The 15589-nt window shown below is 40.7% G+C and overlaps 1 protein-coding gene across 1 annotated transcript in view; it reads left to right on the forward strand.

Moving 5' to 3' along the window:
- HSD17B12 (hydroxysteroid 17-beta dehydrogenase 12) overlaps positions 1-15589 on the forward strand; it is a 168700-nt gene that overhangs the window by 97966 nt on the left and 55145 nt on the right. The window contains exon 4 of the mRNA XM_068988508.1: positions 6578-6685. Within this exon, the coding sequence (XP_068844609.1) occupies positions 6578-6685 (108 nt within the window). The remainder of the gene's footprint in view (positions 1-6577; positions 6686-15589) is intronic.

Consider the following 15589-nt stretch of genomic DNA (forward strand, 5'->3'; position numbering starts at 1 on the left):
TTTTAACTTTATGATTGGTCTTTGGAAAATATTGGTTCCTGAGTTTTGCAAATCTTACAAATGTTGACACTGTTCCCCTCCCCGCACTCCCCTCCCCCACCGCCAAATTACAATTACTAATATCAGTCCTAATCTCATCAGAAAAAAAATCTTTTCTTTCAGTCTCAGGACGGTGGATACAAGTTTTATAGGATTCTAATTTTCATTTAAAATCTCCCATTTTACCATGGACAGTAAATCCCATTGCTTTTCTTAAAGTGTCAGACTAGCTTCATCCGTTTTTAGGATATGTCTGCCAAATCTGAATAAGCATAGTTTTTCTGTCAGTTGTTCTTTGAAGTAAAATGATGCTGCCTGAAAAAAGGGCAGCTAATTCAGCTCACAACTCAATTGTGCTTGCTTTTTCTCAGGACAGCCGTTATACTGGGTACACAGAAAAAGTGCTTTATGTAGACTTTCCATTTTGTCACATGGAACATTAAAAAGATGTATACACAAGGGTAGAGATTTAATAAAAATTATTTTACTGCTTCATATAGGAGCCATTCTTTAACAAAACTGACTTTTTTTCTTTTTTACTGCTGGTATGTGAAGAACACAGTGACTTTTAACATAGTTAGGTTTCTTGAGAAGATTCTAGCAGTTTTACCCACCATTACTTTTGTGCTATTGGTGCAGTTATCACCAACTAAAAAAGGCAAATAATGTCTTAGTAATTTTGACTCTAAAGAGCCATCAGGGTCATGGGTCACTATTTGAGAACGGCTACACTGAAGTATTTATGGGTGATGGAATCTGAATCAACTGAATGAAACATGGTTAAGGAAAAAAAATTCCTTGTACAGTATTTGCAACTTTGATTGAGATTATTTCAAAACTAAAAAAACAAACCATAAATAAATGATAGCCTTTCAAATGATGAAGACTGAAATTTATGATGATAGTCATTTGTGAGTTTCAGCAAGATACCAGTAAATTCTTCTGCAGATTAAGTGGCATACGTCATTTAGTAAACTTTTTGGCATCTAGTTGATTCTTAGTAAATGACAACTTATGAATTATTACTGTAATAACTGTTATCAGGTATTACTCCTGTTTAGTTGGTAGGCTATTAATTGCAGCCCTAAGCATTTTACATGGTACCTCTGAGTTCTTTAGGACATCCTAGAGTCTAGGTGACTGGTGTCAGATCTGTATTCTTAGTTCCAATACTATAGGACGAGACTGTGAATCAGCACTTTTGCTTTTACTTTGGTTTAATACGTAAAAACTGTGCTCCTTCTACTTTAAATGAAAAGTGTTGTTTTGTGTTAAATAGAAAAATGGTTCTACTCTTGGCAAAATGTTGAACTGTATTGATCTTCAGAGTGTTAATTGCCATAAAGTAGTTATTTCAATAGCTAATATTTTAAATGTTATGGTAATTTTTTTCAAAAGTTCCTGGATTGCTTTTGTTTTGACTTTAAAGAAATAAAAGCAACTGTTAAGCTTCCTTTTTCTAAATACCTAAGTGAGAGACCTAGATCTTGAAAAGAATGCTTTTTCCTGTGGTGAAATTTCACAAAACCAGAATGGAATCTTGCAAGAACAAAGTGACAGGTTGAAATAAAAAGAGGTCACTTTAAAACAAAAGCAGCACAGCCAGCATTTTTAGAAGAAAGGTACTGTGTGATGTTTGACTTCTAATTAATTCGAACTATCTTTTTATTTGAAAGAAGAGAGAAATGTTATGGAGGGTTACAGAAATATCCCTTTCACTTTGAGTTATATCCCTTTTAGTTCACATATCCTGCATGGGAAATTGGTCAGCTCTGGCCCAGGTCTTACTGGCAGTACTCACTACCTTCTGTGTTCATGAGTTCCACGTGGTGGATTCAGCCAGCCCCAGGATCACGTGGTATGTTTACAATCCTGGGTTGGTAGAATTAGTGGATATGGTCGGCCGAATATGGGACTTGAGCCTCCGTGGAATTTTATATTCACAGGGCATCCTAGAAACAGAATACATAGATACCAAGAGACGAGTTTAATTTCATTTCTCAAGCCAACAAAGAGAGGTACCTCAAGAAAAAAAGTTGCTTTTCAAAAGGAAAAAAAAAAATTTATGTGATTTTTTTAAAAATGCTGAGACATAATTGGAGGAATTATTATATATCTTTATCCCACAGCCCTTCAGGGTATTGATTTTAACTTATCAGAGCTTCTACCTTGGAAGAAAGACAATAGAGGCAGTCATGTTGTAGACCGTTGTGGTGGACAAGGATCAGAGTACTCAGAAGTATGTCTCCAAAGCTTCGGTGAAGTTCTTACTCTTCTCCAGTGGTGGGCTATTGCTGAGTTGTAGACGGGTGGTTGTATAAAGAGCCTCAGGTAGGAGATGTGGTGAACCTGGAAATGAAGATTGTATTGGGGTGGCCGAAAGGTGTGTTCAAACCTGAGTATAATGGTCCCCGCTTATGTTCCAGAAGCTTGTTGCATCCTTGTGCTCGTGTTTAAAACGGAGGTTTCTTGTTCATCTGTGTTGGCTTCTGTTGGCAGGGCCAGATGAGGGTTGATAGGCTATGGGAAGCGGGGAGATGCCTAGATTTATTTCTACAGTTTTACGGAAGCCAGCTGTCTCCCACCCCAGCCTTTTAGAACATCTGTCATTATTCTCTCCTAAGAGCCTTGGCCCAGAGAGCGGCATCTCCTGTCCTGTGTTTATGTACGTGCTTCTATTTTTGACTCACACAGCTTGGTGGTGGTGGTTTGGGGGGCAGTTCATGGAGTCCTCAAATCTGGTCCACGGACCTCGTCAAGAGCATCCATAGCCCATAACCTTGAGAAAGGAAATGTGAGGGAAGACTCCTGGATTCTTCTGGGGGAGTTTTCCTCACTATAAAAGGGACCTAAACAAGATGTCCTGTTGTTGATTCTGAACGTTGCCTGCATGGACGCTTGGAATGGCAGTGACCCTCTTGAAACCAAGGGAAGAGCCAGTCTAGAGGAATAAGAGAAAGGGTGGAAGGACCCTGGAGCCTTTGTGACATTGTTGAGCAACTGAACAAAACAGATCCAAGTCCTTGTCCCCACAAGCTTAATTCTAGTGGGAGCGGATGGCAATAAACATGTGCGTTAACAAAGTACATAGATTAGAGAGGGGTATTTGCCGACTAAGGTCCTTCTAGTCAAGGCTATGGTTTTTCCAGTAGTTATGTATGGATGTAAGAGTTGGACTGTGAAGAAGGCTGAGTACTGAAGAATTGATGCTTTTGAACTGTGGTGTTGGAGAAGACTCTTGAGAGTCCCTTGGACTGCAAGGAGATCCAACCAGTCCATTCTGAAGGAGATCAACCCTGGGACTTCTTTGGAAGGAACGACGCTAAAGCTGAAACTCCAGTACTTTGGCCACCTGATGCGAAGAGTTGACTCATTGGAAAAGACTCTGATGCTGGGAGGGACTGGGGGCAGGAGGAGAAGGGGACGACCGAGGATGAGATGGCTGGATGGGATCACTGACTCGATGGATGTGAGTCTGAGTGAACTCTGGGAGTTGGTGACGGACAGGGAGGCCTGGCGTGCTGTGATTCATGGGGTCGCAAAGAGTTGGACACGACTGAGCGACTGGACTGAACTGAAGCACAATGGGATGAAAAAAGCAGAGAAGGGGGAGACGGAGTGCAAGAGAGGAGTAGCTGCATTTTTCAAAGGCTGGTCAAGGAAGACTTCTCTGACCCAACAGATGCGGGATCTGGAAGAGCATTCCAGACAGAGGGCATAGAAAGTGCAAAAGCCTTGAGTGTATTTGGAAAAGATTCTGTGTCTACAGAACTGCCAGGACCCCTGTGACCAAGGCTGAGGAGTGACCGGAGAGTAGGTGGGTAAAGATGAGTTTGGTATCAGGCTGATGCTGAAGACTTTGTTACTGTCTGTGAGATGGCACCCTTTGGAGGTTTGCAAGGAGGGAAGTGACAGCATCTGACCTATGTTTTAAAAAGAAGAAAAGCCCACAACAGGGGCAGTGGAGAAAAGTTAAGAGAAAGAAAACAGTGTTAACTGGACTAGAGTAGGATTGAGAGAAATTCAGGTATAAGTTCAAAGTTTTATGTATCTGGAAAAACTTGCATCAAAAGCCATTTTATTTATCCTAATGTGACGACATAAGAAAACTTAAAACTTACTTATGCCATATGTATATAAGGCTGTGCCATGTAAGTACTTTCACCAAATCTTCTGAGATCTAAAAGTAAATTTGATTCAGTGGCTGTTAGGTGGCTTTTATTACTAGAGAGAAATTTTTCTAAATGTCAGCATATAGTGGTAGTGTGGAAACAGACTTTGCTTTTCTTAAATAAATAGATAAATTTTATCTTATTTTACCTCTGGAATAAAGTTTTACTTTCAATAAAAGGTTTCCTTCAGCCTTTTGATTTTAGTCTTTTTTTCTTGTGAATTGGTGGCTCTAATAAAGGCAAGAGTTCTTTACTTACTTGCGGTAAATTCTGTGAACCATTTGTGATAAGACATGTTAGACCAGCTATGGGGGAAAACCCTGTATCTGGCTGTCCATTACATGAACACATGTCATAACTAATTTATATTCAAATTATAGGTGTACCTTGAACACTAAATAAGGTGTTTTCCAGGTCAATTTTTATCCTGTCTAGTTTATTCATAGATTCCTATCTAGAGTTGATAACTTTTCATTGAGTCTAACTAAGAATAAATCTGTTGTGAATCAGCTGTTTTAGTTTCAGACATAAATCCTTTTAGGGCAAGAACAGAAATCTCTGTGGATTAATACTGTATATTCTGTGATGAGCCGGCATTGACTTCAAAGGAAGAACATTTTATTTTTGGAAGTAGGGTTTTTAAGTTAATTCTTTGAATTCTTATCCAGTTCCAAAGAATAAACATTCTTAGAGACTTTATGGACTGCCTCCTGTATGCCAGTACATAGTAGTGTTGGTAATATTTTGGTACCTTTGTGTTGATAGTACTAATGAGTATTAGTACCTTCTAAAAAGCCTCTTGATGAAAGTGAAAGAGGAGAGTGAACAAGTTAGCTTAAAGCTCAACATTCAGAAAACTAAGATGATGGCATCTGGTCCTATCACTTCATGGGAAGTAGATGGGGAAACAGTGGAAACAGTGTCAGACTTTAGTTTTTTGGGCTCCAGAATTACTGCAGATGGTGACTGCAGCCATGAAATTAAAAGACGCTTACTCCTTGGAAGGAAAGTTATGACCAACCTAGACAGCATATTCAAAAGCAGAGACATTACTTTGCCAGCAAAGTTCCGTCTAGTCAAGGCTATGGTTTTTCCAGTAGTCATGTATGGATGTGAGAGTTGGACTGTGAAGAAAGCTGAGCACCGAAGAATTGATGCTTTTGAACTGTGGTGTTGGAGAAGACTCTTGAGAGTCCCTTGGACTGCAAGGAGATTCAGCCAGTCCATCTGAAGGAGATCAGCCCTGGGATTTCTTTGGAAGGAATGATACTAAATCTGAAACTCCAGTACTTTGGCCACCTGATGCGAAGAGTTGACTCATTGGAAAAGACTCTGATGCTGGAAGGGATTGGGGGCAGGAGGAGAAGGGGATGACAGAGGATGAGATGGCTGGATGGCATCACCGACTCGATGGGTGTGAGTCTGAGTGAACTCCGGGAGTTGGTGATGGACAGGGAGGCCTGGTGTGCTGTGATTCATTGGGTCTCAAAGAGTCGGACATGACTTAGCGACTGAACTGAACTGAACTGACCTTCATTTTCAGAAGAGGGTGCAGAGGCCCATAGACTTGCTCAAAGTCATTTAGCAAATAAGTGTGAAAGTGAAATTGGTACCCATGTCTCAGTAACCTCACCGTTGATGCCGTGTTCTCAGAGCAGCTCACTGGTGAAGGCAGAAATCAACATGACATGTTCCTTCTCATGAATATGCTTTCTCCAGCGCCTCACTTCTCAGTGTGTTATCTCCCTTAGCTCTGTTTAGACCTTAATAGTCCTGTGCAAAGTGGAACACAGGTCTTTCTTGTGTCACTGTATGGCTCCATTACTGTGCATTTTTTGTGGGCTTTTTAAATGTAGTGACTATTTATTATTAACCAAGTTTCCAAATTCTAATATCATATTCTTTTTATTTCCAGATTAATAATATGGATATTTTTGTTTTAATAGATCACACTTTACAATATTTTGTGACATAGAGACTTCTTCCAGAAAGAATGAAGTTATCCATTTACAATTAAAATCATAAAGCCAGAGATACTTAAAGAGTATATAGCATGATGATATGAACCATGTTTTCTAGTTTGTATCTAAGGATCTAAAAAGTCATCATTATTGATTTATAGGAGAACTGATTAAGGAACATTCAGGCAACTCTGTGATAACACTGGAATTTTTGTTTCAGAACTATTGTCCTGATTCTATAGCATCTCTTAGATGATCTCATGATTGCTTAAAATTATCCTGGTCTAAATTTTATCTCAAATTGGGGTGGGGAAAGTGTTTGAAAAAGTAATGTCATCAAATGCTTGAATCTTATTTGCCATATATTAATTTTCCTCTCTCCATTTGTGTTTTTTTTTCCCCTAGGAGAAAAATTCAAAGTGGAAACAAAGACCGTTGCCGTTGACTTTACGTTAGAAGATATTTATGACAAAATTAAAACAAGCTTGGCAGGTCTTGAGATTGGTATTTTAGGTTTGTATCTCTGTCACATTTATAGATTCTTCTTGCATCTGTTGATTAGTACTGTTTTCATTTTGAATGTTAGGTGTTCAACTGGTGGCCTAACTAGTGAAAAGAAAATTGTCTTGTTAATACAAATGATCATTAGATGATATTAATTTATATATGTGTGAATCTTTATGTTTTATGTTGTGTTTTAATGACGACTACAATTTAGGTTGTTTTCTTGGCCTGCTTTATTTCCACTCTTTCATTCTCTCGGTATGTATTTAAATATAGCTATATTATTATAATCTTTTACAGCAGGTGATGCTGACCCACTTTTGTAGTTGAGGAAATAAAGGCTTAGAGGGGTATTTCTTAGCCTTTGTTCAGTATTACCCTCTCCCCAACAAGTAGTCTTTTTCGACATTATTTTCCACTAGTCTTCCCGCCCATGAAATTTTAGTACCACAGATACCCTGTGTATCTTGTTTACAAAAGCTATACCTGTGCTTTATATACAGAAAGGTTAAGCGCTCACACCACGCCCCCGAAACAATTTTTGCCCACTGAGGGGAGCTATCACCCCAGTCGAGAAGACTTGACTCAGATGAATGACTTGCCTGAGGTCACACAGAGGCTGAGAACTGCACCTGGGTTTTAGCCACTACAGTAAATCCCCTACCTAAAAACGAGTTCCATTCTGAGAGCGTGTTCCTAAGTCCAGTTAGTAAGTCCACCAAAGTTAGCCTAGGTCCCAGCTAACACAGCTGGCTATATAATACTGTACTGTAATAGGTTTATAATATTTTTCACACAAATGACACGCAAAAAACAAGCAAGCACAAAAACCAGAGAACATGTTTTTAATCTTACACAGTACCTTGAAAAGCACTATTGAGTACTGTTGTACTTTTGAACTTTTCAGTAGTGTACTAAAAGTACTATTGTACTTTTCAGCAGTGATGTACCTACCAGCCATGTCACTGCTGCTTTAAGCTTGCTTCCGGACATCTCGGGCTTAAAATAAAGATACTGCACGACTGCGCTCTACACAGTTCAGTCGCCCAGTCGTAGCTGACTCTGCAGCCCCGTGAACTGCAGCATGCCAAGCTTCTCTGTCCTTCACTCTCTCCTGGAGTTTGCTCAGACTCATGTCCATTGAGTTGATGCCCTCTAACCATCTCATCCTCTATCAGCCCCTTCTCCTCCCACCTTCAGTCTTTCCCAGCATCAGGGTCTTTTCCAGTGAGTCAGCTGTTCACATCAGGTGGACAAAGTATTGGAGCTTCAGCATCAGTCCTTCCAGTGAATGTTCAGGGTTGATTTCCTTTAGGGCTGGAGTGTTATACAAGGCTTTCTTCAGCTGTTCTTTCCTGACCCAGATATAGAAACCCTACAGCGTGAGTTTAGGCACAATAGGCAGATCTATGAAGGATGAGGTACAGGGTACCCACTTCCAGAATCCTAGGACTTGTGTCAGTACATAAGCATTAATATTTAGACATAAGAATTGATATTTTCCTGGGCCACGTATGCTAATGGAACCACTGCTTTTGTAGTCCAGCCCGTTAGTAAATTGCAGCCTGCGAGTCAGCAGTTTCCACCCTTCTTTATTCATTCACCAGTCAGTGAACTGGAGATACAACAGTGAACAAGAAAGCGCCTAGCTTTATGTAGTATGATGTTCTGAATGGAAAGACGACCCTGATCAAAAATAGTTATCTATGGGATAAGTGTTGAGACAGGGAGGGCAGGGTGTAATGAAGAGGATAAAAGGAATGGGAGAGTCGATATGGGAAATAATAACGGTGACTTGGCCTCGCCGGTAGGGTAGGAAAAAGGACGATTCCAGAAATAGGAAGGGAGACGAGGAAGCAGGACTCTACATGTGAGCGACGCAAGAGAACTCTTGATGACCTTCAGGTTTCTGGCTTGAACATCTGTGTCGGTAATACCATCTAATAAAATGGGGAATCCTAGAAAGGGAAGCTTTTTGGGAATGAGGATCGTTTAAGTTTGGGGTTCTTCTAGGATGCCCAAATGGGTTCTTTTTTAATTATTATTATTTTTTTTTGAGTATAGTTGCTTTACAATACTGTGTTAGTTTCTACTGTACAGCGCAGTGACTCGGCTATATGTATACGTGTATCTCCTCTGTTTTGGATTTCCTTCCCACTTAGGTCATCACAGAGCACTGAGTAGAGTTCCCCGCGGTATACAGTAGGTTCTCATTAGTTGTCTCTTTTACGTATAGTACTGTATATATGGGCTTCCCTGATGGCTCAGTGGTAAAAAATACGTCTGCCAGTGCAGGAGATTACCTGCCAGTGCCAACCCAGGGTTCGATCCCTGGGTCAGGAAGATCCCCTGGAGAAGGAAACGGCAACCCACTCCAGTATTCTTGCCTGGGAAATCCCATGGATGGAGGAGCCTGGCGGGCTACAGTCCATTGGGTGGCAAAAGAGTCAGATACAGTTTAGCAACAAAACCACCACAACAGAAGTGTATTTATGTCGATCCCAATCTCCCAATTCATCCCCTCCCCACCAGGTGGGGTTGCCAAGTTGGTAGTTGGACATATGGGTCTAGTTTTCAGTAGAGCTCTGAACTAGAGAGAGAGCTTAGAGGTCAGTCATCTCCGAGTAGTTGTCTCATTGGAGAAAGGAGACTGGAGCTAATCCAAGGAGAATGGAGAGAAAGTAAAGAGGAAAACCGGGACAGAGCTCTGTGTCATCACGGGCTGCCTGGAACTAGTGTGGAGGAGGGGTAGTTTTTTGCACAAGTTCAGCACTGTCCACTGGAAATATAATGCAAGCCAGGTATGTGATTTTAACCTGTCTTATAGCTACATTTTTAATAAATGAAAAGGAACAAATGAAACTAATTTTAGTAATGTATTTTATTTTAACCCACTGTTTCCAAAGTATTATCACTTTACCAAGTAATCCACATAACACTTTCGGAAACATTTTATATTCTTTTTCTCATACCAAGTCTTCAAGTCATAGGGTGTGTTTTACATTTATAACATTCTCTCAATTCAGACTAGCTACATTTTAAATGTTCGGTAACCACCCATACCTAGTGAAAGTGTTAGTTGCTCAGTAGTGTCTGACTCTTTGTGACCCGGTGGACTCTAGCCTGCCAGGCTTCTCTATCCATGGAGTTCTCCAGGCCAGAACACTGGAGTGGGTAGCCATTCCTTCCTCTCCAGGGGATCTTCCTGATGCAGGGATCGAACCCTGGTTTCCTGCATTGCACGCAGATTCTTTACCATCTGAGCCACACACATGCCTAGTGATAGACATCTGTCTCCAGTTCATCTTGGCTCTCTCTCATTCTCAGTTTGTGTGGGAGAGCCATAAATATAACTGTGAGGTTTTTCTTACGCTTTGACATGGCTTTTAACCTGGGCAGTTTTGCAGTGTCTGGCAATATCCAGACACATTTCTGGTTGTCACTAATTGAGGAGAGAGGAGGAAGCTCTGTTGGCCCCTGTGCAGGGTGGGAAGGAGTGATGGTAAATGTGCTCAAGTGCTCAGATAGACTCCCTCCACAAAGGGTGATCACGCTGAAATCTCAGCAGTGCTGAGGTTGAGGTTAAAATCTTAACAGTGTGGCCTTGAAGTTATACTGTAATTAAACGATTTGGTTGAATACTTATTTGGGCCCCCACACACATACACAGACAACTTAAGTTTTCAGTTCTAGGTTGGTTACAGCTCAATAATAAAAATAATTAGAGCTAATGCTCCTTTAAAGTTTATAGCAGCACTTTCACATTCATTATACTATTAATTGGCTATACAGTTTGTTTTCTTCCTACTCTGTCAGAACTATCTCCTTAATCATAAGCTTTGTATAATTATTATTGACATTTATTAGCAGATATATTGCATTGTAATTTTAATTTGCCAAGATTTTTGTGGAAAATATTAAAATGTCCTTATGAGCTAAATTTTATCTTACTACTAGGTCATATTTCAACCTAAATCTTATAGTTCTTTCTCTAGTGTGGGTGTAACCATCTAGAACTTGTGGGAGGGGTCTGGTGTTGATTTTTTATATTATTATTATTACCTGAACATATAGCCCCTTCAGTTTCTTCCCTCTTCCCCCACCCCAGTCCAGATCCCATTATACCCCCACCTCTGTCTAAGAAGGGTAAAATAATTTATCCTCCTTCCTCCTCTGCTTAACGTCAGTCTTACCTTTATAATATTACCTAAAATAACAAGCATATACATTGATTTCTAGTAAGATTTAGCAATCAACCCATATTAAGTCATAAGAAAGATTTTTTTTTCTGCTGAAGAAATTTTAATGAAACCAGTAATGATAAAAAGAAATAAAAATCACCAAGGTATATTCCATTTGTTTGAATAGCATTGACCACTAAAAGCATAGTCAGTGCTTAATAGAGAATTTCTGTTTTCAGAATTGCAATAGAAAATGCTATGTGTTAGGAAAGAAATATTAATTTTTCGATAAGATAAGTGGGGAAAAAATGGCCAGGAATTCTGTGAATTCGTACTGAAAGTTCACCATAACTTGATCAGACTGCAAATGTGTAAGGTTGAGATGATGAACTCTTTACTCTTTTGTGTAAAATAAGCAAACATCTCCTGTCTTCTCAGGCAAAGGCCAAGAAACACAGATTTAAGAAAACTTAAAAACAAACTCCAGCTATTTAGAGAAAATGACATCAGTCCTGCTTTCAGTGAGCAAACAATTGGTTAACAGAATGTCACTGTTACAATGCTCAGTCGATTGCTCAAGAGGGACTCTCGTGTGTGTTCCAGATTGGTTGGAGGACATGCACTACATCACAGACGGCGTGTTCTACCAGGGCCAGGGGAGTAGGCTTGGTTTTGGAGTATGCCACAGACAACACTTGTTTCAAATTCCACTCTGACTTTTTTTTAACTTTTAAATAGTGGCATTCTTTATTCTAGAGGCAAAAATAGAAAGGTCCTTCTGGAAAAAGATGCTTAGTTTGTCATTCATTAAAAAAAAAATCAACCATAGCTTTTTTCAAGCTTTTCATGCATCCTGGACCAAGAGTTTCCCTATGCCGAGTGCTGTGAAGGTCCTTTCCACCCATAGGCCATAATTTATGTAACTTGTAGCGTCCAGAAAATCTGTTGGTGCCGGGTGTCGATCTGTAATGGCTTAGGGTCTTAGACCTGTTGATTACCCATCAACTTTTTTCTGTCTCTAAACAGTGCCCATACTTATATTAAGAGGCATCTTTTAAATAACAACAGTATATATAGACAATAAAAGTCAGTTGATTGCAAAATCTGAGATAGACATTATTCTCCTTTCTTCCTGTGCCCTTCATAAATAAATAATTGTCCTATTAATGTATTTGGTGGGTCATTTTTTAATTGGTATTTTCCCTTCTCAGCTGAATGCAAAATTTCTCTTGATTATCCTTACCTATACAGCCTTATGGATTATGGGAAAAACATCAGAAGCATTTGTGTTCTGTTTTTCCCCCTACAACTTAGTATTTGTTCTGGGATGGAAAATAGCTGAGTGTTGGGAATTAAGTATCTTAAAAGATAGTTTGAGCAGAGATTAATAGTTAAGATCAGTCCTGTAACTGTAACTGTTTATATTTAATTTTCAAAGCTTCTTAACAAAAGACCAAAAATATTATTAGCTACTTGGGGGAAAGGACCAATTAGCTTCAAAATGGCAAACTCCCAGGGAATTAGTTTGGTTGAGATCTCTAGAAGGCTTCGTTATAGTTCAGTCCCCAAAGTGTCAGAGGAAAAGGAAACAGATGGCTGAGAGTGGGGACTATAGGGCGGTAGGAACTGGGCTGAGGAAAACTTTTCTAGGAACCCTGGGAGGGGAGAAATCTTAAGCACTTTGGGAAGTTATTATGTGGCTTCTCAGTCCCAGTTGATGAAGGAAATTACAAGTAGAAGAGTCTTGCTGCTTTTTCAGAGGGTTTTAAAATATGTAAAGCTACAGATGATCTTCTTGCCATTCTCAGGAACTTTACTATTTAGAAATTAGTGTTAAAGTGCCTTCTTTTGAAATGTAAATGTCTCAGGAAGAGCAGTGACATCTTCATTTACATCTTATTGGTATTAGTGTATTCAGTTTACTGCCTACTTGCTGGATCAGTCACCTTGAGGAATGACTATTTCAGTTAATGGAAGATGTGGAGAAATCATTTTGAAATGAAGTATCGAGGCTTAAAGAGCTATCTGTAGTGGTAGGCTGATGAATAGTGGGGGTGCTTAGGTGGTGGTGGTGATTTAGTTGCCAAGTCGTGTCCAGGTCTTATGACCCCATGGACCGTAGCCCACCAGGCTCTTCTGTCCATGGGATTTCCCAGGCAAGAATACTGGAGTGGGTTGCCATTTTGTTCTCCAGGGGATCTTTCCAACCCAGGGGTCAAACCTGGGTCTCCTGACTTGCAGGTGGATTCTTACTGATGGAGCTACCAGGGAAACCCAAGGGTGCCTAGAGAGGGGACGAAAAATAGAAGGGCAAGATAAGGTTAGTTGAGAGAGCACCAGTGATAAACTTTGAATGTCTGGAAACACCCTTCTTTCTTTTCCCTTTTTTTTTTTCCCCTTGCCCTGTAGCCCAGGTATAAAATGACTCTGGCTCAAGAAAGGACAGAGGCTGTTGTTTTAGTATGCAAGAAAGGATTAGAGGAGCATGGTAGGATGGTAGTTAGTAGAGAGGGTGAATTTACTCTATTACGCCAGGATATAATTTTCATGCCTTCTTGGAGTTTGGGACATTCCCAAAACTTCTCTTTTCTAATACATTCAGGTTCTGTCCCAAACCACCAGAGTTAGTGTAGACCCCACAGGTACAGTGACACAGACCCCAAATAGACTGCGCTCGCTTCAGACACGAGCTGTAAGTTTGAAGGTCCCCAGGCCACCTGCACTTCTGACCAACTGGCCACAAATGTGTGGTTTCCCATGACCCTTTCAGGTGCAGCAACTTGCTGTACTTAAAATTACAGTTTTCTTGTGAAGGATACAAATCAGGAGCAGCCACACGAAGAGACACAAAGGGTAAGTCCGAGAGGGGTCCGGACGCAGAGTTTCTGTGCCCTGGCCTTGTGGGGTCAGGACTCATCACCCTTTCCACACGTCGGTGTGTTCACCCACCGGGAAGCTCCATCGAGCTCAGGGTCCAGAGTTTTTATTGGGGTTTCATTATTTAGGCATGACTAATCAAACCTTTGGCCAAGTGATTCAACTCAATTTCCAGCCCCCATCCCTTTTCCACAGGTGGGGCTGGCTAAAAGCCCCAACTCTAGTCACCAGTGGCTAACCCCAGGTTTTTTGTCTCGTTAGCTTAAACTCAGATATGATCCAAAGGTCCCGCCATGAATAACAAAGACATTCCAAGGGTTTAGACATTTCCATTCAGGAGTCTGGGACAAGGACCAGGCAAACTATATCATACAGAATTCTTCATAATACAGCCTTTTTCCTTTTTTAATTGTTTGTTTTCCTCTCCCACCCTACACTCCCTGTCCCCCTGCTACAGGCAGATCCTATTTTTTAAAAATAATTTTATTTAGTTAGTTATTTTGGGCCGCACTGGGTCTTTTTGTTGCTGTGTGCACACTTTCTCCAGTTGCGGTGAGCAGGGGCTTCTCCTCTTTGCTGCCATGCTGTTCCTGGCGGTGGCGTCTCCTTATGCAGAGCCCAGGCTCTCGGTGCGCAGGCTTCCGTCGCTGTAGCACGTGGGCTCGGTAGTTGTGGCTCACAGATTTGGTTACTCCATGTCATGTGGAGGCCTCTGGACCCGGGATTGGACCCTTGTCTCCTGCATTGGCAGGCGGAGTCCCATCCACTGTGTCATCAGGGAAGTCCCTTCCTGTGTGTTGATAGTTGTGCCCCAACTCATTCAACAGGTAAAATTGCGGAGAGATAGCAATAAGCAAAACTGATACTGTTTTTGCTTTCATGGAAGACAGACACTGAGCAAGTAATTAGGAATATGTTTCATGTAATGAAAGAGTAAATTGCCGAGAAGGCTAAGAGTGTCAGAGAGGATCTCTCCGAGAAAGTAATATTTAAGTTGAGACCTGAAAGCTGATTAATCCTGCAAGAAAAGATGTTTCCAGGTAGAAGAAACAGGATGTATAAAAACCCTGAGGTGAATGTGCTTGGCAGGTTGGAGGAGCTAACAGAAGGTCTGTAAATCTAGAGCACAGATTGTACTGCTAGAGTCTGGAGATTAAGCAACGCCACAGAAGGCTTAGAAATCCAGGTTGATACGTTTCGACTTTCTTGACAGGACAGTGTAGACACTGTACAGTTGTAAGCGGTTGATACCATTCTAGCATTTTAGATCCTTCTGACTCCTGAGTAGAAGAGTCAAGGATTGATGCCAAGACAGATGAGGCTATTTCAGCAATGAAATATAAGATAAGGGTGGCTTATGTTAGAATGATGGCGGTGGGAATGGATAGAAGTGAATTGACTGGAGAGATGTTTAAATGGAAGTAGGACTAATTTCCGATGAGGTCCTCATCAGAGGTCTTGCCTGACTGAGGAGTCAAGAATAGCAGCAGTTTGCTTTTAATTATTATTGCCGAGATTCACAAAGGGTTTTTATATGCCATGCACCATGCTAATGAATCTCATTCAATCCCCAACAATCCTATAAGATAGATATTAATATTTCTATCCTGTTTAACAGACAAGAAACAGCCTTACAGTGATTAAATGCATTGCCCAGGATTATTTTGTTGTTTAGTCGCTAAGTCGTGTCAGACTCTCTGTGACCCCGTGGACTGCGGCACGCCAGGCTACTCTGTCCTCCACTGTCTCCTGGAGTTTGCGCAAATTCATGTCCACTGAGTCAGTGATGCTACCTGACTGTCTCATCCTCTTTTGTCCCCTTCTCCTTTTGCCTTCAGTCTTTCCCAGCATCAGT

The sequence above is a fragment of the Capricornis sumatraensis genome, chromosome 16, assembly GCF_032405125.1.
Source record: "Capricornis sumatraensis isolate serow.1 chromosome 16, serow.2, whole genome shotgun sequence".
NCBI lineage: Eukaryota > Metazoa > Chordata > Mammalia > Artiodactyla > Bovidae > Capricornis > Capricornis sumatraensis.